An 18,597-nucleotide genomic window follows, 5' to 3' on the forward strand; every position below is an offset into this window, starting at 1 on the left:
CGTCTGACTCCGCCTCCATCGCCTGACCTCCCTATCTCCTGACTCCGCCCACAGCGTCTGACCCCGCCCCTATCTCCTGGCCCCGCCCCCATCGCCTGGCCCCGCCCATCTCTCCGGGGGGGGGGGGGGGCGGTCACGTGGCCGCCATGGCGCGGCGCTGGGGGCGGCTCCTGGCGGCGCGGGGCTGGGCCGGGGCCGCGCTCACCGCCGGTAAGGGCCGGGGGGGCCCCCCCGCACCGCCCCCCCCCCCCCGAGGGACACAGGGACCGGGGCGGCACCGGGCGGGGGGCGGGGGGAGGGGCCGGGATGGCTGCCGGCGGCGGGGGGGGCCGGGAGCCCCCGGGGCCGCTCCCTGCGCGCTGCTCCGCGCCCCCCCCGCACCGCGCACACGTGGTTCTGAGCCCCAAAATCCCCGTGAATCCCCCCAAAACCCCTTCACCCTCCCCAAAACCCCCTGTGAGCCCCCAACCCCCCTATACCCCCCCAACCCTCCGCGAGCCCCCTAAAAGCCCTCTCTGAGCCCCCCAAACCCCCCCGTGAGCCCCCCCAAAAAGCCCTGCGACCCCCCCCAAATCCCCCCGTGGCCCTGGGGGTGCCCCCGCCGCCCCCCCCCCGTCCCTCCTCACCGCTCCCCGGGGGTGGCGCTGCCCCCTGCCCCCCCCCGTGCGCCCCCCCCCGTGCGCCCCCCGTTCTTGGTGTCCCTGTGCTGGGAGGCACCGCTGAGGGCTGGAGGGGGGCCAAGCACCACGGGGGGGCTGCCCGGGAGCAGCCCGGGGCTGGCTCGGGCCCCACGCAGCCCCCACGCAGCCCCCGCGCCTTCCCCCTGGGGCTACGCTGCAGCCCCCGGGCAGCCCCCGACCCGGCTCCGGGGCCGTGCAGTGCGGGGGGCTTCAGCCAGTGCTCGGGGGGCTGGCGGCCAAGGAGGGCTCTGTCCTGGGGCCGAAGCTCGTCCCCATCTGTGGGCAGCCCGGGCCCCCCCGTGCCACCGGAGGCGCCTCCTGCAGTCCCCTCGCCTCCTGCAGCCCCCTGGCAGCCTCGGTGAGCAGTCAGCCCCTCAGCCCTCGCTGCCGGCCGTGCCGTGGTGCAGCCGCCCTGCGCTCCCTGCTCCGAGCAGCCTCCATCCCCCTGCTGCCGCTCCCTCCCCGTAGCGGAGCCGTGAGCCAGGGCCGTGCCGGGGAGGTTTTCTGGCAGCCGGTTGTGCCGGGACACCCTGCAGCGGCAGGAGCCGCGGGGTCAGGCAGCGCTTCGCCTCCCGCAGCCCGGGCCGGGGGCCAGGCTGCCAGCAGAGCCCGGGCACGGCAGCAGCAGCACGTGCCCGCGGGGGTGACCTGCCTGCCCCTGCCTGCCCCTGCCTGCCCCTGCCTGCCCCTGCCTGCGGAGCAGCCCCGCGCCCCGCCGTGGCCATGCGGCCTCCGGCTGCCAGCAGCGAGGCCCATCGGGGCCACCGGCGGCGTGGCCTCATTAGGGTTGGGCGTGCTCCAAGCGCTCGGGGGCAGCGCTCGGCCTGGCCGCCAGCCACAGCCGCCTCCCGCAGCACCGGGCAGGACCGCGGCTGCCTCCCGGGGGGAGCTGCGGGGTCAGCCCGGGGCTGGTCTCAGGTCTGGAGGGGTGCAGCGGGGGCGTCCAGCCCCGTGCTGCTGTGCCCTGCCTGGCCCCAGTCTTCCCTTGGGGTTATTAGGGTGCCCAGCCCTGCAGGCAGTGCTGGATGTGCCCCTGCCCCAGCGGCAGTGAGCCCTCGGTGCCTGGGCCCTGCTGCCCTCCTGGCCCCTCTGTGTGGGGTGGGTGCGTGGGGTCCGGGGGAGCAGTGCTTGTGGGGCTGGGAGGTGATGGGTGTGCTGCTGCCTGCAGTGCCTGGGCTGGGCCCTGCTCTCTGGCTGCTGGGGCTGTCATGGGGAGGCTGTGGGGTCCCAGCACTCCCGGGGACACTTCTTGGGGCTCTGCTGTCCCCAGCGCCCTCAGCACACCGGGGCGAGGAGCTGCGTGTGCAGACGGTCCCAGGTAGGGCTGGTCTGGGGGCAGCGGTGTGGGGGAAGGATGCTGGGGCTGCTGGCCCTGGAGCCGCGAGCTCGCTGTGCCCTGGGTTTCCAAGAAGGGAGCAGAAACGCAGGGGGCTGGAGACCTGCCTGGGAACTGTCTCATCAGGAGCATTAGGAGCAAGTGGGGAGCCCGCAAAGGCTGGGGGAAGGAGCGCGGAGCCAAGGGAGTTGCGTCGAAGAGGTCAGGGGTGTGGGATGGGGCGGCAGCTGCCAAAAGCCCCGCTGGGCTGCACCCCGCAGGGCGCGCGGGGACACGGCAGCAGTCCTCACACCGATATGGAAACAAGGCCCCGAGCCGTGCCAAAGGCCGGGGAGCTGCGAGGACCCGGCCCCGGGCCCGGCACCGGGCAGCGGCCTCCCGAGGGAAGGAGCGTTCCGGGGGCAGGGGCAGCACCCAGCGCCCCGGGGCCCTGCCCCTGAGCCGTGCTGCTCGCAGGGGCCCTCATGGGAGCCGGGGATGTGATCGCCCAGCAGCTGGTGGAGCGGCGGGGGCTGCGCGAGCACCACGGCAAACGCACCCTGAAGATGATGGCCATCGGCTGCTGCTTCGTGGTGAGTGCCGGGACGGGGGGACAGAGGGATGGGGTCCCACGGCACGGACAGCGGGACGCAGCCCCTCACCCGCCTCCCGCAGGGCCCCGTGGTGGGCGGATGGTACAGGGTGCTGGACCGGCTCGTCCCGGGGGCCACGAAGGCTGTGGCTGTGAAGAAGATGGTCCTGGACCAGGTCAGTGCCTCGCCCGGAGGGACCCGCGCCGCAGGGCTGCGGCAGGACGGTGTCTCCGCGTGGCCGGGGGTTCCACCCTGCAGCAGGAGCCCCAGCTCGGTGCAGGACACCCCAGGCAGGGGCAGCTCAGCCCAGCAGCCCCAGGCGTGTCTCAGGTCCCTCTTTTACCCTTTCCCCTGTGGCTGCCCAGAGCTACCTTGTCCACACCCTGAACCAGGCACAGGAGGCTGAGCCGTGCTGTCCCCGGCATCGCTGCTGTGCCCAGCTCTGGGAAGGGGCCCGGGGGGGCCGGGTCCTGCCTCCCCCTGGGGCTGGCACCAACCCTGGCAAGGGCCGAGGCTGGCAGTGGGGCCACCCTTAGCCTGGCTTTGGGTGCCTCCAGAAGCCTGGTGTCCCATCCCCTCCTTTACGGCTCAGTGCAGGGGGTAGCCCCCAGGAACGGGGCGAGCTGGGGCTGTTCCCTGCTGCGCAGTGCCCCGTGAGAGGCACACGGGTGGCTCCGTGCCCACCGGGGGCTGCCCTGTGCCAGTGCTGCTGGCAGGGCTCTGGTCCCTGCAGGGTCAGCCCTGAGCTCCGTCTCCTCTCTTACAGGGCGGGTTTGCACCGTGCTTCCTCGGCTGCTTCCTCGGCATCACGGGGGCCGTGAACGGTCTGTCTGTGGAGGAAAACTGGTCCAAGATCCAGCAGGTACGTGCTGCTTCCTGAGCAGTGTGCGGCTGGGACGCCTCCTGGCTGCTCTGCCTGCGGTGGTGCCCCCGCACCGCTCCCTCCCAGTGCCACATGCCCCTGCCCTGATGGCCTGGGCCACAGCCCCTTTGTTCCCCTGGGCACAGCCCGGAGCTGGCTCCTGCAGGTGCCCCACGGCCAGCATGGGGAGGTGGCCAAAGTGGCCACCAGGGGTGCGTGGGGCTGGTCCTGCCAGGCTCAGCACGGTGCCGGAGCCCCAGAGGCGAGGGGTGCTGGGTGCCCCCGATCCCCCGGGTGTGGGTGCCGGGGCTGGGCACGCTGCGGGGTGCCACGCGCTCCCTGCACGCCGTCCTGGCTGTGTCTGCAGAGCCATTACGGAGATGGCTCCCATTAGCAGCGATTGCTGGAAACCAGCGCACGAGCTGAGTCAGCGCGTCCGGAGGGTGAGTCACCAGCGCGCGGTGACCACCCCCCGCGGGACGCGGCACGAGGGGGTGCTCGCCCGTCTGCCGGGGGCACAGCGCCGGTGCTGGGGCACACAGGTGGATGGGGGCCCCTAATCTGCAGGCTCTGGGCAGGGCCAGGTGCTGCCCTGTGCCGGGGCAATCCCTGCAAGCTGTGGCTCCCCGCTGGTGCTCCATCCTAGGAGGGAGCTGTGGGCTAGGGGACAGGCAGCGGTGGCTAGCAGCCACCTTCACCCCCAGCTTGGGGCGCATCCATCCCTCCCCACACAGAAGAAGCGTCACCAGAGCATCCATCACCCCTGCGCCCGCTCTCCTCGTTCTGGGCTGCCGGCCAGTGCCGGGAGGAGGCCGGGCTCCCGGCTGAGTCATAGCCAGGCTGGGCAAGGGGACTGCTGCTGCTGCCGTGGGGCAGGGCTGCGGCACGTCCGCGGGGACAGCAGCACGCTGCGCTCCCAGGGTGGCCAGCCCGGTCCTCCCAGCCCAGTCCTCCCAGCCCAGTCCTCCCAGCTCGTGCCCCTCTCTGTCCCTGCCCACTGTGCCTGGGAAGATGCTCAAGGGACGCAGGGCTCGGCCAGGGCTCATGGCAGGCCTGTGCAAAGGGGAGGAAGAAGCCGTGCCCCGGGCCTGCTGCAGCCATCCTGGTTCCCTCCTGCCCTCCTCATGCTCGTCCTGCTTCACACCTGCCCCGCGTCTCTTCCTGGGCAGACTGGCTTGTGGCAGCCTGGCCATGGCACCGTGGTCCTCAGCTGCAGGATGGGCTCGTGGTGGGCACAGAGCACTTGTGGCCACCCCTTCCTGCCACCCCACTCGGCCCCACGCAGGCACGTCCCTTGGTACAGTACAGGGGGACTGGGGACCTGCCCAGTGCCCCCCTCGAGCAGGCACGGAGGTGGGGGTCAGAGCAGGGAACCCTGCATGGAGCCCTGCAGGCAGGGCTGCCGTGGCCGTGGGGTCGCTCTGCCCGCTCACGGCCTCCCTGTCTTCCCCAGGACTACGTGGACGCCCTGCTCACCAACTACTGTGTAAGTGCTGGCGTCAGGTGAAGGCCACCGCCGAGCCTCCCTGCCCTGGGTGCCGTGCTGGCTCTGCCCACCAGCAGGACAGGGCTGGGCTCCTCCGCGTCCCCAGCGGCCAACCCATGCCCTGCCTGGGGGCTGCCCTGGGCTCAGGTGAATGCCCTGAGCACGGGCAGAGGCTGGCGGAGGTGGGCGTGGGGCTGGGGGCTCCTGGCCACGGCTGCTCACCCCCGCTCCTCCTCCTCCTCTGCCCAGATCTGGCCACCAGTGCAGGTTGCCAACTTCTACTTCGTCCCCCTGAGCCACAGGTAGGAGCGCAGCCACGGCCCCAGCTCCGGGTCCCCGCGGCTGTGGCTGTTGATCCCGTCCCTTCTGCCCACAGGCTGGCAGTTGTCCAGTGCGTGGCCATCGTCTGGAACTGCTACCTCTCCTGGAAGGCAAACCGGCTGTGAGGGGAGGCTCCCGGGGCTGCCCCTGCTCCCCGTGTGCCACCTGAGCGCTCCACCTCCAGGCTGTGACGTGGGGGCTGTGCACGGGGCTGGGGCGTGCAGGGCCCTGTCCCCGCTCCCCTTGTGGGACCCCTCCTGCCTGCTGCTGCTCTGGGGGGGGAGCGGGTCTGGCCAGGGCCGGGGGCTGCTCCAGGGACCGTGCGGGGCTCTGCCTGTTGGTGCGTTCCCCCATCCGCGCTCCCTGCTCTGCCCGGCCCTGCCCCATGTGTGGGGTGTTTCCCCCCGGGGGCAGCTCTGTCCTTTTCCAGGGGCTGCTGGGGAAGGATGAGGGCTTGGAGCAGCACCAGCCTGGTGCAGACCCGGGGTGCAGCACCACGGCTGGGGCTCGGCTCTGCTCCGTGCCTCCCGACCCCAGCCCGTCTGTTCCAGCAGCCGCCGCTCTGCTCCAGTTACACCTCCAGTGGGAACAGGATTTCTGTGTAGCCCTGCTCCTGCCAGCCGGAGCACCCAATAAACGGCGCTGTTCCCAGCTGATCCTTGTGATGTTTGGGTTTGTGGATCCTGGTGGGCCCCTCATCCCTCCGTCCCACCAAGTGAGGCTTTGTCCTTGCAGACGTGGTTTCAGACCAGGTCGTTGCAGTGCTTGCAGGGCCGCTGACAACGCCGCCCTCCCCTCTGTGAGGTGCCACCGGTCCTGCTGCGCTGCAGGACAGGGTGAGCTGCATGGAGGAGGCACAAGCCTTGTGTGTGCAACCATCCAAGATCCTCGTGGGTTTTGCAGATGCACCATGCACTGAAAGGTGTGGGGAGGGCACGTGCCGAACAGGAGGGTGCAGGAAGGATTAGAGGGAGGTCTGGAGCTGGGGCTATGACGGGGCCACATCCACACCCGGCTTGTCTGAGATGAGCCCACTTGTCTGGGCAGCGAGGAGCCCCGCGGCGCTGCAACCTGCCTGCGCTGCTGCCTCCCGGAGACAGCTGCCCTGCCTGGCCTCCCCCGGGCACATCCCACCTGGGGTCTCTGGGAGCAGAGCTGATGGGGATGTGGCAGGGAACCTCGCCCCTGGCTGCAGCCCCAAACCCTCGGCAGCGCTGCCTCAGCCCAGAGCAGCTGGATGAGGCTGCTGCTCCCAGACTGAGCCTTACGCAGCTGCATCTGGGGTCCCAGGAAGGACTTGGTGTGTTGGCAGGGGGCAAGCTGTGAGCGTGGCACAAGTGGGGGTGGCTGTGCCTGGGAGCAGCCACCCCGAGGATCTGAGGCTGCTGGGGATTTGGGGGGCTCAGCTCAGCCCCTGCTGAGGGTTCTGCCCTCGAGCCACGGGGGAGGCAGCGCCAAGTTCCAGCGCTCTCACCAGCTGCCCATCGCTGGTGCTGCCTCGCCACGCACAGGGCTGCACAGCAGCCCCATGTGGAACACGCTGTGCCCCGCTGGGGCCGTGCAGCAGCCCCGTGTGGGATGTGCAGGGCCCTGGCCCTGCTGCGAGGTCCTGCGGGCAGTGGCGTGGCGCACCGGCAGCCACCTCACCGCTTGGCAGCTCGAGCAGTGCCCGGAGCTGGAACATCCTGCACGCAGCAGCCGCGCCGTGGGCTCGCGGTGCTCGGGCGCTATGAGTCACAGCTACTTGGCCACCGGCTCGTCCTCCGGTTCGGGCTGTCTGCAGCGCTTGGCCCGCGGCGTGCAGCGTGCCGGGACCCCAGCACCCGTCAGCGCTGCCAGCGGCACGGTGCCACCGGCCGCCGCCCACAGCCCGGCCACGCGTGCCCGCCCGGCGCTGGTGGGTGCTGGTGCCGTGGATTTGCCCCCCCAGCCCCGCGCCCCCCCGATGCCCCCGGTGTCCCCCAGGAGCTGCCGCCGTGCGGCCGTCCCGGAAACCCCACGCGGGTCGGCCCGCTCTGGCCCCGGGCTCCTCGCCCACCCCGGTGTCCCGGTGTCCCGGTGTCCCGGTGTCCCGGTGCCCCGGCCCAGCCCGCGCTGTCCCCGCCGCCGCCGTCCTTCAGCACCGCGGACAGCGGCACCGGGCTGGGGGCGCGGCGGGAGGCGGACGGGGGACCGGGAGCCGTACCGGGGGCCGGGACGTGGCGCGCCCGACGGGTGCCGGTCAGGGTTAGGGTTAGGGTTAGGGTTAGGGTTGGGGTTCCGGGGTCACGGACCCCGGGCCAGGGACCGGAGAGAGCTGGGCCTGACCGCTGCCGGGCTCCCCGCTCCCCGCCACGGGCCCGGTGCCCCTCCCGCCCCCGCCCCCCCTCCGGTCTGTGCGTGCCCGGTGCTGACGTCAGCCCGAGCTCCGGGACCTATATAAACCCCGGCCGCGCCGCCGGCTCAGCCCCCGCGGGACCGATCGTGCTCCACCGGCAGCGCAGCGGCAGGAGACCGGGGACAGCGCACCGGGTACGGGACGGTGCACGGGGCGGGGGACGGAGCGCGGCACAGGAACGGCGCAGAGGGGACGGGACGGGGCGGGGGTGCGGGGCAGCGCACGGGGCTCGGGACGGGGCGCGGGGGGCACGGGGCGGTGCAGGAGCCGGGCAGGACGCACCGGGCAGGGGACGGACCCCGGCGAGCCGGCCCCCGCACTGCCGGTTGCGAGGCTCCCGTCGGGTCCCCCGGCTCCCGGGGCCGCCCCGGGGCTCCCGGCCCGCGCTGAGCCCCCGGCCCCGCAGGTGCGGACGGAGCCGAGGATGCGGCGGGCGCTGCTCACCCTCCTGCTGCTGCTCGCCCGCCCGCCGCCCGCCGCCGCCCGCCCCGCGCGCCCCGACGGCACCGTCCCGGGGGCCGCCGCGGGGGCCGGGGCCGGGGCCGAGGCGCGGGGCCGCCCGGTGTGGCCGCCGCTGGCGCTGCCGCCCCCGGAGCCGTGGCGGGCGCGGCGGGACGAGCCGCCGCCGCTCTCCATCGACCTCACCTTCCACCTCCTGCGGCACCTCCTGCTGCTCGCCCGCGCCCAGAGCCAGCGCGCCCAGGCCGACAGCAACCGCCTCATCCTCGACGCCGTGGGCCGCTGAGCGCTGCACCGGCACCGGGACCGCGACCGGGACTGGCACCGGCACCGAGCCCGCTGCGCCCGCCTCGGCCTCCGCTCCGGGGCGCGTGGGTGCGGTGCCGGCCCCAGCACGGCCCCGGCCAGGCCCGCATGTGCTGTTTGGCCGGCACCGATTTTGTAATAAAACGTGGTGGAAACCCGAGGCTGAGCGAGTGCAGGACGGGGGGGCTCTGCCCGGGGCTCGCCGGGACTGGGGGGGGTGGGGGGGCTCGGGGCAGAGCAGAGCAGACAGGGACCGAGACAGGGGCTGCACATCACGGTGTCCTGCTGGGGAGGGGGATGTGCCGTGCCCACGGGGGACGGGACGGGATGGGACGGGACGGGACGGGACGGGATGGGACGGGGCGCTCACAGACCCTGAGATGTGAGGGAGCCGTGGGGGCAGGGGGTGCCCTGTAGCCAGCGAGCAGGGCACGGGGGTGCAGCACCCACATGCAGGCGGCTGGCGGTGTGTGCAGGGCGGGGGCTCCAGCTCTGTGGGCAGCAACACCCCTGAGCTGCCAGAGCTCCGCAGTGGGACAGCTCACGGGGCTGGGGGCCGTGACCGATGGACATGGGCTGGTCAGGAGGAGCACGGCTTCCCTGTGCAGGAACATCCCTGTGAGGGGCTCACTCCTCCGTGGGACACACGGTGCTGGTGGGAGCTGGCGGGCTGGGACTGGAGCAGAGGACAGGGAGGTGTCCTGCTGGAGTGTGTCTCAGGTGCCCCAGTGATAAGGACATGGATGAAATGTTCCTGAGACAACTGGGAGAAGGTTTGGTGTCCTCAGGGGCAATGCTGGTCCTTACAGGGGCCTCGAAATTCCCTGAGAGCTGCTAGAAGAGCAGCACAGCAGGACTCCAGCAGGGTGGTTCCTTGGGAAGAACTGAGAGGGGCTGCACCAGCTGGGGCTGCTGCGAACCAGGGGAGGTCAGCACCCAGAGGGGGGAGGAAAGCTGACAGCAAGGCACAGCCCTGGGCTTCAGCCTGGTTAATGAGCCGGTAGGTGGGCTCTGGTGGGACGGGGGATAAGGGTGAAGGAGGTAAGGAAAGCTGAAAAGCCTTTCAGGAGAAGCTGAAGTGTGATCACTGGATGGCTGAGGTGGGAAGGGGCCTCTGGAGCTCATCTGCTCCAAATGCCTGTGCAGAACAAAGTCAGCCAGAGCAGGTTGCTCAGGGCCATGTCCATCAGGGCTTTGAAACATGAAATTCCATCTGGACATAAGAAAACAAGAACTAGAAAACTGTACCGGGGGGGGGGGGGGGGAGGGGAGAGAGAGAGAGAGGAAGAGAAAAAGAGAAGAAGAGAAAAAGAGAGGAAGAGAGAAAGAAAACTGTATTGGATGAGGTTTCCCAGAGATGTTGTGGTGTCTCAGCCCCTGCAGACATTCCAAACCAGCCCAAATGCAGTCCTGGTCAGGCTGCTTCAGCTGGCTCCGTCTCCAGATGGTCTGCAGCAATCATCCAGAGATGATGAGGCCCAGGTGATCTCCAGTGATCCGTGTCAGAATCACCGACTATCTCCCTATGAGGTAGGATCACAGAATATCCGAAGCTGGAAGGGACCCACGAGGATCATCAAATCCAACCCCTGGCTCCAGGACCACCCAAAAACCAGACCTTACATCCGAGAGCGTTCTCCAAATGCTCTGTGACCTCTGGCAGCTCGGTGCCATGTCCATGTCCCTGGGCAGCCTGTCCCAGTGCCCGACCACCTCTGGGTGCAGAACCTTTCCCTCACCCCCAGCCTGACCCTCCCCTGTCCCAGCTCCATGCCGTCCCCTCGGGTCCTGTCGCTGTCCCCAGAGAGCAGAGCTCAGCGCCTGCCCCTCCGCTCCCCTCGTGAGGGAGCTGCAGGCCGCCATGAGGCCTCCCCTCAGCCTGCTCTGCTCGGGGCTGAACAAACCCAGGGACCCCAGCCGCTCCTCATACGTCTTGCCCTCTAGACCCTTCACCACCTTCAGCACCCTCCTTTGGACACTCTCAGGGTGTTATGCCCTTTTTATACTGCGGGACCCAAGCTGCACACAGCGCTCGAGGTGAGGCTGCACCAGCACAGAGCGGAGCAGGACGCTCCTGTCCCTCCTAGCGGGGCCGTGCCCGAGGCACCCTGCGGTGCTGCTCGGTCTCCTGGCAGCCGGGCACACTGCTTGGGCAGCTCCAGACCCCCCAGGTCCCTCTCTGTGGGGCTGCTCTGCAGCCTCTCATCCCCCCGTCTGTACATGCGGCCATGGTTTTCCCCTCCTGGGTGCAGAATCCGGCTCTAGCTCCCGTTAAGCCCCATGGTGGTGGTGATTGCCGAGCCCTCCCGTTTGCCAAGCTCTCGCTGCATCCCTCAGCGAGTCAACAGCTCATCCCAGTTCAGTGTCATCTGAAAACTTAGTGTGCATTTGAGTCCTGAGTCCAAGTCACTTATGAAAGCATTAAAAGGAACCGTCCCTGAAATGCAGCCCCGCAGACCCCCGGTGACTGGCTGCCAGCCTGACGTAACCCCACTCACTGCAACCCCCTGAGCCCCGTGTCAAACCCTCTCTGGGCAGCTTGTTCTAGACAACCTGTTTTGCCATCCTCACCAGAAAAGCTTTTTCATACATTTCAGTGAATTTCCTGTGTCCCAGTCTGTGCAGTGACGTGGCCACCCCTCCACAGCTGCACAAGCCCCGATCCCCCTCCCCTCTGCCTGGTGGTCCTGGGGGTCCCACCCTCACCTGCTGGCTCGGCCCCAGGCACCTCCCCAGCACTTGTTGCTGGCTCCTCTGGGGCCGTTCCCTCTCCTGCCGTAGCCCATCGGCCGCTCACCCCGCAGGGACACACAGGGGATGTGCCACTGCATCCCCTGGGCTGCATCCCCTGGGCCTGGTGCACGTGAGGCACTCACTGGGAGGCAGAGGTGCGGGGCCAGACCAGCCCTGGGGCCAGAGCAGCGCCAATGGGACCGGACCCCACCAGGGTCTGCACTCACCAGGGGACACCCCACAGCCCCTCTGGCCCCGAGACAGTACCTGAGCATGCTCACAGGGAAAATACTTTTCCTTATATCCAATGGGAATTTCCTAGCTCCCAACACGTGCTGCTGCCTCGTGTCCTGTCCCTGCGTGCCCCACGGTTCTGCCCTCTCCAGTCCTGTTAGCTGGTTGAGAACGGCAGTCAGACCCTGTGTTACCTCCTCTTCTCATATGTTACCTCCTCTTCTCCGAGCTGTGCAAACCTCAGCCTTCCCCGTCAGTCATACTGCAGCCCCCAGCCACCTCGGTGGTCCCTGGGGCTGTGTGCAGGTGCCCATGTCTGCTGGCACTGGGGGTCCCAGCCTGCACCGCCGGCCAGCCGGGCTCCCACTGCGGTGTGTCCAGCGCTGTCCCCGGGCAGGTGCAGGGGGGGTGACGGCCGGAGGTGTCCCTGTGGCATCCCACCCCCAGGGACCAGATCAGCCCCACGAGGAGCCCCTGTCCCTGTGCATCATCTGTTGCACCAGCCGTGACGTGGGGCTGGGTGACGCAGCCCAGTGCTGTCACAGCCCCCCCGGGCAGCCCCTGGCAGCTGGGGGGGGGACTCAGGCCCCGACCCGGCGCTAATTGCGGTGCTGCCGGCCGGCTGTGTGTTCAGCCAGCTCATCCCAGCACTGTTTGTTCAGTGCACCCAGGGGACGGTGCTGCGAGACAGCGTCCGCACCAGCGGGGTGGGGGGGGGCTGCGTGGGCAGCTCAGTGGGGGGGGTCCTCGCCCCCAGGCATGGGTCTGCAGGCAGAGCCAAGCCCTGCATGCAGTGGGGCTGGGTGGGGGCAAAACCCCTGGCTGCAGCCCAGCCCCACGCTGCCACAGTTGTGCTGCACCAGGGCTCCCGGGGGCACAGTCCTTCATGGGGGGGTCCCACGCACCACTCGGGGTGGAGAGGCTGGCACAGAGCTGTGTGGGGCTGACAGCCCTTGCACCCACCGCAGCCCCCCACACGGCACTGAAGACAGGATCCTCGTACACAGTTTAATGATCGATGGGGCAGCTCCAGTAGTGGGGACGTGCAGCAGTAGGGCTGTGGCTCACCAAGTGGCGCCAGGGGCAGGGATGAGCTCGGTGCTGGAGCTGCCCTGTGGCACCAGCTCAGTGCTGACCTGTGCAGGAGAACAGCCTCAGCACTGTACCTGGAAAGGTGTGGACCACCCAACACCCCCCCACCCTCCCAGCCCTGTCCCTGCTCCCATCTGTGCTCAGGAGGTGCCCCCTCCACCCCACAGCACCCCGCAGCTTGTCCCTGTCCCCTGCTCCACACTGGCCTTGGTCCCGGGGAGGGTCTCACCATGTGGAGAGCTTGCTGGCTTCTGCCTCGGCCCCACATCTGTAGAGGGAAAGCGGGTGACAAGCTGGAGGCAGGGACACCCTGGCACCCCGCAGGACCTGCTCAGCCATGCACAGGCCACGTCTCAGCCACAAGGGCACCACGGTGTCCTCAGCATGGCACAGAACCCCTGCATGGCCAGGGCAGCCCCCTCGGGCCTCACTGCCCTGCAGCCCCAGGGCCAAGCACAGCCTGGCACAGCACAGCCCGGCACAGCATGGCACAGAGAGAACTCACCTTCAGCAGCCTCGGGTGCCTCCAGGCTGTCCAGCCGGTCCTCATCCGCTGCAGCCTCGCTGCCCTCCATGGGGCCGTCCCCCTCATCCTCTCCCAGTGGCTCTGTGGGGCAGGGGCACACTTCAGCCTGGGACCCTCCCTCCCCGTGGTGTGAGCAGCACCGGGACACCGCGCTGGTGCAACGGGGACAGCCTGGCCCTCGTGCAGGATGCAGCAGCCCACACATGTGGGGGGTGCAGAGGGCAGTGCCTGAGGGGCCACACATCCCCATGTATGTACAGGAGGGGGCACCCCCACAAAGGGCTCCAGGTGCCGAGGAGCAGGGCTCTGCCCAGGAGGAGTCCTGTGCATGCCTCCCCCAGGCTGTGCTTGTCCCACTGCTGTCACCTGTCTGGAACTCGATGGTCCTCAGCATCTCTGCCACATAGTCCACATTGATGGAGAAGTGGTCCATGTTCTCGTAGCCAGGCTCCGGGCGGCTGCTCATCGACACCTTGGACATGTCTGTGATCCTGCAGGGCAGACGGATGCCCTCGGGAGCTGCCAGGCTCCAGCAGCCACAGCCCCCTGCCCGGCCACTGCTCCATCCCCTCAGCCCCCAGCCCCGTGCCCCCAGCCCCACTCACTTCTTCAGGAGCTCCTTGGAGTGCTGTGAAGGAAAGCAGGGGGCCATCAGTGTCACTGCAGCAATGGCACCAGGGACCCCGGGAAGCAGGTGCCACCCCCTCCAGCCCCCGGGTTCTTTCACGTGACTGCAGCACCCTCAGCACAGCTGTGAGAGGCAGCCCCAGCCCCACAGAGGATCCTGGCCCCATGGCTCCACCACCCAGCCCAGGGGCAGCCCCAACGCCCTAGTGAGTCCTGGACCTGGCCCCCTGGCACAGCCCAACACCCCAGGGGCCCCTTTCCCCCACGGACCTGCAGATACACTGCCATCTGGGGCTCCTCCATGGCCTGGATGGCTGTCTCCACCAGCTTGGAGGAAGCCTCCAGGTGGTCGCCGTACTGGCGGATGAGGCCCCGCACACGCTGCACTTTCTCCTCCTGCTCCCGCGCGATGCTCTGCAGCAGCTCCTTCTTCCGCTCCTCCAGGATGCTGTACAGCGAGTCGAAGCGCAGCCCCAGGTGCTGTTTCTGCCGCCGACCGTTCTCCTGCAGGACTGCTAGGCTCAGGGGGCTGCCCTGCTCCTGCCTCGTCCCCATCCCCAGGGCTGTGTGGGGAACCCGGGAACATCCCCTGGTTCCTTGGGCCCTCTGCCTTGGGGAGTCCCAGGGTGACTTGCATGTGCTGCTGCTCATCAGGGAATTCCCCTCCCCAGACCGCCTCCAGCACAGGCATGCTGCTGCCCTGGGGCATCCTGGTGGGGCTGGGGGTAAGGGACAGAGCTGGGCAGAGCCCAGAGCACGGGGCTGGTGTGTGTGTAGGGGGAGCACATGCAAGGGGCAGAGCCCGCAGGCTGTGCCAGCCCCGGCCCCACCTCAATGGTCCGGCAGATCTCCTCCATCTGGGTGATGATGGCCTGGATGCGGTCGTTCCCCGCCACCAGCATGGCAATGCCATCGCTGAGCTCGCTCTGGGGTGAGATTGGCATGAGGGCCAGAGCGGGAGGCAGCACCTGGACCCCCGCCAGGGCCACCCGGCCACCAGAGCTACCTTCTGGCGCTGGTAGACCGCGGGCAGCGGCGCAACCTCGCAGTCCTTGTGCGCCCCGAAGACCTTGCAGAGGGAGCAGGTGGGCGCCTCGCAGCGCAGGCAGTAGATGTTGATCCGCTCGTCCTCGTGCTCCTCGCACATCAGGTGCTGCTCCGCCTTGGCGTGCAGGGGCCTGCGGGAGGGGCCGCTGCCCACCGGGCCCCCACGGGCACCTCTGCCCCACTGCCCCCAGCCCCACACGGCACCATCCTGCCCCCAGCCCCGTGCCCGCCTGCAGAACCACCACCCCCCCGGCTGCCTTTCACCCACGAGGCTCGCTCCCCCCGTGGCTCCGCAGTGTCCCGCGTGGGCTGCCCCCACAGCCCCTCTGCCCTCCCGGTGTCCCCCCTCCCACCCGGGGGCCGCCCCGCCCCCCGCGGGTTCCCCGTGCCGCACCTGGCCGACTCCTGCTTGTAGATGTCGATGATGTTCTCCACCAGCAGGTTCCGCTGCAGCCCGTACACCCCGTGCCGGTCCAGCACCACCTCGTGGCGGCACGACGGGCACCGGAACCGGCCGCCCGACGGCACCGCGCTGGAGCCCCGCGACTGCCACAGCGGGTTGGAGGCCTGCGGGCGGGGGGGTCACGGCCCCGCTCCGGACGCCGGGAGCCCCGCGGGGAGGACCCGGCCCGGGCACGGCGCCCCCCGGCCCCGGCAGACCCCCCCCGGCCCCCCACCCCGGCCCCGTCCGAGCCCCCCCCCCGGCCCGGTCCCGGCCGCGCCGCACCCCGCGGCCCCCGGCGGCACCTGGAAGACGTCGTTGGCGCACTTGCGGCAGAGGTTGTGCTGGCAGGGCAGGATGACCACGGGCTTGGTGAACATCTCCAGGCAGATGGGGCAGATGAGCTGCTTCTCCAGGCTCTCCATGCTCCGCGCCTCCGCCAGCAGCGGCTTCAGCCCCACCGCGAAGTTCATCGCCGCGGTCCCGGCCCGGCCCGGCCCGGCCCGGCTCGGTTCGGCTCCGCGCCCCTCGGCCCCTCCGCCCGCTCTGCCCCGGCCCGGCCCCGCCGCCGCTGCGGCCCCGCTGAGCTCCGCGCTAATTTTAGCCGCCCCCGCCCCGCCGGGGCCGCCGCAGCTGTCGGCGGCGTCGGGTGACACTGAGTCACGGCCGGCGCCGGGCCCTGCGCCCCCCGCCCCGACACCGGGGCTCCGCCGCGGGGGGCGCGCCCGGGGCGCCCCCGGCCCCGTCCCGCCGTCCCCGTGCAGGGCCTCGGCGCTGCGCCCTCCCGGCGGCTCGGTGCCCCCGGGACCGGGGCGGCGGGGAAGCCGCTGCCGGAGCCCCCCGCCCCGCGGGACCCCCCGCAGGAAGGGGGCTGGGGCCTGCGCTGTGGAGCACGATGCTGCCCGGCGCCAGGCCCCGCCGGGGGGGGGCAAGCGGAGCTGAGCTGGGGTCGCCCGGGCCCCACAGACCCAAGAACCAGGGTGGCAGCGAGCCCAGCAAGGCTGGTGCCAGGAGCAGCCCGGCCACTCTGCTATATTTAGGGGGTGAGGCAGGGCCCACGCAGCTGCGGGCTGCAGGCTGTGAGGCTGGGGGCTCCCCGGGCCCCCCGTCCCTCTCCCCCCCTGGCAGAGCCACCGGTCCCCAGAGCCAGGGCAGGAGCGTGGCCGGGCACCCAGCCACCTGCCCGCGTGGGGCACGGGGCTGCAGGGCAGGAAAAGCACAGCTCCGCGGGAGCCAGCTGCCACAGGCAGCCCCGGGCAGGTGACAGGAGAGACTGAGTCACCCTGGCGAGAGCAGCGCTCCAGCAGCGCTTGGGACAGGACGTGCTACCCCACGCCCCTCCCAGCCCGCCCCCCCGGGACCCAGTGCTCTCCCCAGCACAGGGCAGAGGTGCACCCTGCCAGCGCTCAGGCTGCCCCAATGAAACACCACACAAACACGCTCACATTATGTCATCCTTTCAAGTCCTTTAGTAGTGCCCATAAAATCTATTAAAACCCAAGGAAAGTGCCTGTACGGGGCCCAGCCCTGCAGGGAGCCTGCTAGCAGCAGGAGTGGGGTGCAGCCAGCGCCCCGGAGCCATGGCAGGGCAAAGAGGAAGGGGGTACAGCAGGCAGCACCCCAACCCCACGAGCAGCATTTGGCACCCAGCACCCATCAGAAGGGTCCCCGTGAGGGCAGGTAGTGGGCTGAGCCCAGCCCCAGAGGTTACAGTGCTAACGGTCTCAGACACAGCTACTTCTTGCAGGGTCGAGCCTGGCCCTAAGAGGTCTCCATGTGTGACTTCTTGGGCAGGCTGCTGGGAACACCGCAGCAGATGAGGCACTGCGGATGGGGTGCAGCAGCGAGGGCTCTGTCGCCTCTGTCACCAGTACTGGGAGACAGGGGCATTGCCCTGGCAATCAAGCAAGGGCAGAAGAACCTCCGCAGTGATGCTGGCCAATTTAACCTGAGATTCTAGCCACCTTGAGGCTGGAGAGCTGCCCTAGGTGGCGTGACTGGGGTCCTGGAAAGTGACAGTCCCAAAGTAGGATCCCTGTCCGGAGTCCTGGGGGAGCCGGCAGGATGGAGGCCAGCCTCATGCCTCGGTCTTGGTGCTGACAGACGGCAGGGGCTGCGCGCCAGCAGGCGGGGGCTGCGCCACAACCGGGATCTGCGGATCTGGAAGATGAGAGCTGCAGATCAGTGGCACAGCCCTGTCCCATGGCGCTGGGGAACAGGTACTCCGGACACCGCAGTGCCCTCGAGAAGTCTCCCACAGACCAAAGCTTACAAAGCCCCAGGCAGTGCACAACTACAACCGCTCCTGCAGTCCCCATGGAAACCTGCAGGGTGACCCAGGGCAGCCCCTGCTGGCAGCGGCACAGCCAATGCCCCGAGAACAAGGCCAGCCTGGGGCACAGCTGCTGCCCCCAGCTCCCTGCCCAGCTGGGCAAGGGCCCTGCAGAGCCAGCAGGGGCCTCAGGGAGCCCTTACCCAGAGGAAAGCAAGGAGGGAGCTGCCCCATGAGCCGTGCGGTGCCCCTGCCCACCGTCACCCAGGTCCGCACGGGAAGCCCCACAAATGGCCGTTAACGGCAGAGCTGCGGAGCCCGGTCCAGCCTGGGGGCAGCGCTCCGTGCCCCCGGCGACACAGGACCCCCTCCACCCGACTCACCGCTGTCCTCCGCGCCCATCTGTGCCTCCAGGTCCTTGGGGTCGACGTACTTGTAGGAGTCGTCCTCCTTGGGCGGGCAGCACGCCCCGCAGCAGAAGAAGCAGCAGCAGCAGCAGCAGCAGCAGGTGAGCGCGCCGCAGCAGAGGGCCAGGGCCTGAGTGGGGGGGACACGGGGCGGCCGTGAGACCCGGGGGGGGGGGACCGGGAGGCGTTGGAGGGTGCGGCACGGCCCCGGGCTCACCTGGAACCACCACTTGGACATGAGGAAGTAGTGCCGCACCGCATCGTCGCCGAACTGCTCGGCCACGTAGAGCCCCAGGGAGCCGTACTGGTCGTAGAGCCGCCGCTTGTCCTGGTCGCTGAGCGTGGCGTGGGCGCTGTTGATCTCCTTGAAGCGCTCGGCGGCCGCGGGGTCGTCGGGGTTCTTGTCGGGGTGGTAGCGCAGCGCCAGCCTCCTGCGGGGCGGCCGCGCTGGGACGGGCGGCCCCGGCCCCGGCCCCGGCCTCTCACTCCCGGCCCCGGCCCGGCCCGGCCCGAGCCCCCCCGGCCGGCAGCGGCCCCGCCGCCGGTCCGCCCGCCCGCCCCCGCCCCGTACCGCCCCGTACCGTACCGGTAGGCCTTCTTGATGTCCTCGGGGGAGCTGCCCTTCTCCAGCCCCAGCACCCGGTACAGGCTCTCCCCGGCCCGCGACAGCTTCCGCTGAGCCCGCCCCGGCTCCGCCATCGCGGCTCCGCACCGGGCCCGGCGGGCACCGACCCGGGGGGGGGCTCCGACCGCGGGGCTCGGCCCGCCCGGTAACGGCCGCTTCCGCCCCGCCACCGCCCTGCGCAGGCGCGGCCCGG

General features: G+C 70.1%; 4 protein-coding genes across 6 annotated transcripts; 2 read left to right on the top strand and 2 right to left on the bottom strand.

The window, feature by feature from the left end:
• Window positions 1-135: 135 nt before the first annotated feature.
• MPV17 (mitochondrial inner membrane protein MPV17) lies at window positions 136-5,902 on the top strand. Of its 2 annotated transcripts, XM_084283750.1 has the most exons (8): window positions 136-210; window positions 2,473-2,588; window positions 2,671-2,763; window positions 3,355-3,450; window positions 3,597-3,893; window positions 4,904-4,936; window positions 5,186-5,238; window positions 5,313-5,902. In XM_084283750.1, the coding sequence occupies exons 1-8, from the start codon at window positions 147-149 to the stop codon at window positions 5,380-5,382; spliced, it is 822 nt and encodes a 273-aa protein (XP_084139876.1). In that variant the 5' UTR covers window positions 136-146; the 3' UTR covers window positions 5,383-5,902. The 2 variants fall into 2 exon arrangements, with proteins under 2 accessions (XP_084139876.1, XP_084139877.1); XM_084283751.1 differs by lacking the exon at window positions 3,597-3,893.
• A 2,156-nt stretch (window positions 5,903-8,058) lies between these two features.
• On the top strand, window positions 8,059-8,379 carry UCN (urocortin; the record flags this gene model as incomplete). The annotated part of the gene is made up of 1 exon (XM_084284058.1): window positions 8,059-8,379. One exon carries the CDS (start codon window positions 8,059-8,061, stop codon window positions 8,377-8,379), a length of 321 nt encoding a protein of 106 aa, XP_084140184.1.
• A 3,981-nt stretch (window positions 8,380-12,360) lies between these two features.
• TRIM54 (tripartite motif containing 54) lies at window positions 12,361-15,701 on the bottom strand. 2 transcript variants are annotated; one of them, XM_084285067.1, is made up of 10 exons: window positions 15,406-15,701; window positions 15,053-15,225; window positions 14,618-14,804; window positions 14,442-14,537; window positions 13,882-14,115; window positions 13,590-13,612; window positions 13,351-13,475; window positions 12,964-13,065; window positions 12,688-12,726; window positions 12,361-12,502 (listed from the first exon to the last, which is right to left on the bottom strand). In XM_084285067.1, the coding sequence occupies exons 1-10, from the start codon at window positions 15,571-15,573 to the stop codon at window positions 12,492-12,494; spliced, it is 1,158 nt and encodes a 385-aa protein (XP_084141193.1). In that variant the 5' UTR covers window positions 15,574-15,701; the 3' UTR covers window positions 12,361-12,491. The 2 variants fall into 2 exon arrangements, with proteins under 2 accessions (XP_084141193.1, XP_084141194.1); XM_084285068.1 differs by having other exon boundaries at window positions 14,618-14,789; window positions 15,406-15,699.
• Window positions 15,702-16,555: 854 nt separating this feature from the next.
• DNAJC5G (DnaJ heat shock protein family (Hsp40) member C5 gamma) lies at window positions 16,556-18,578 on the bottom strand. The gene is made up of 4 exons (XM_084283921.1): window positions 18,366-18,578; window positions 17,997-18,210; window positions 17,756-17,909; window positions 16,556-17,260 (listed from the first exon to the last, which is right to left on the bottom strand). The coding sequence occupies exons 1-4, from the start codon at window positions 18,476-18,478 to the stop codon at window positions 17,178-17,180; spliced, it is 564 nt and encodes a 187-aa protein (XP_084140047.1). The 5' UTR covers window positions 18,479-18,578; the 3' UTR covers window positions 16,556-17,177.
• Window positions 18,579-18,597: the final 19 nt, after the last annotated feature.

This window comes from Netta rufina (assembly GCF_964035555.1).
Source record: "Netta rufina genome assembly, chromosome: 3".
Classification (NCBI taxonomy): domain Eukaryota; kingdom Metazoa; phylum Chordata; class Aves; order Anseriformes; family Anatidae; genus Netta; species Netta rufina.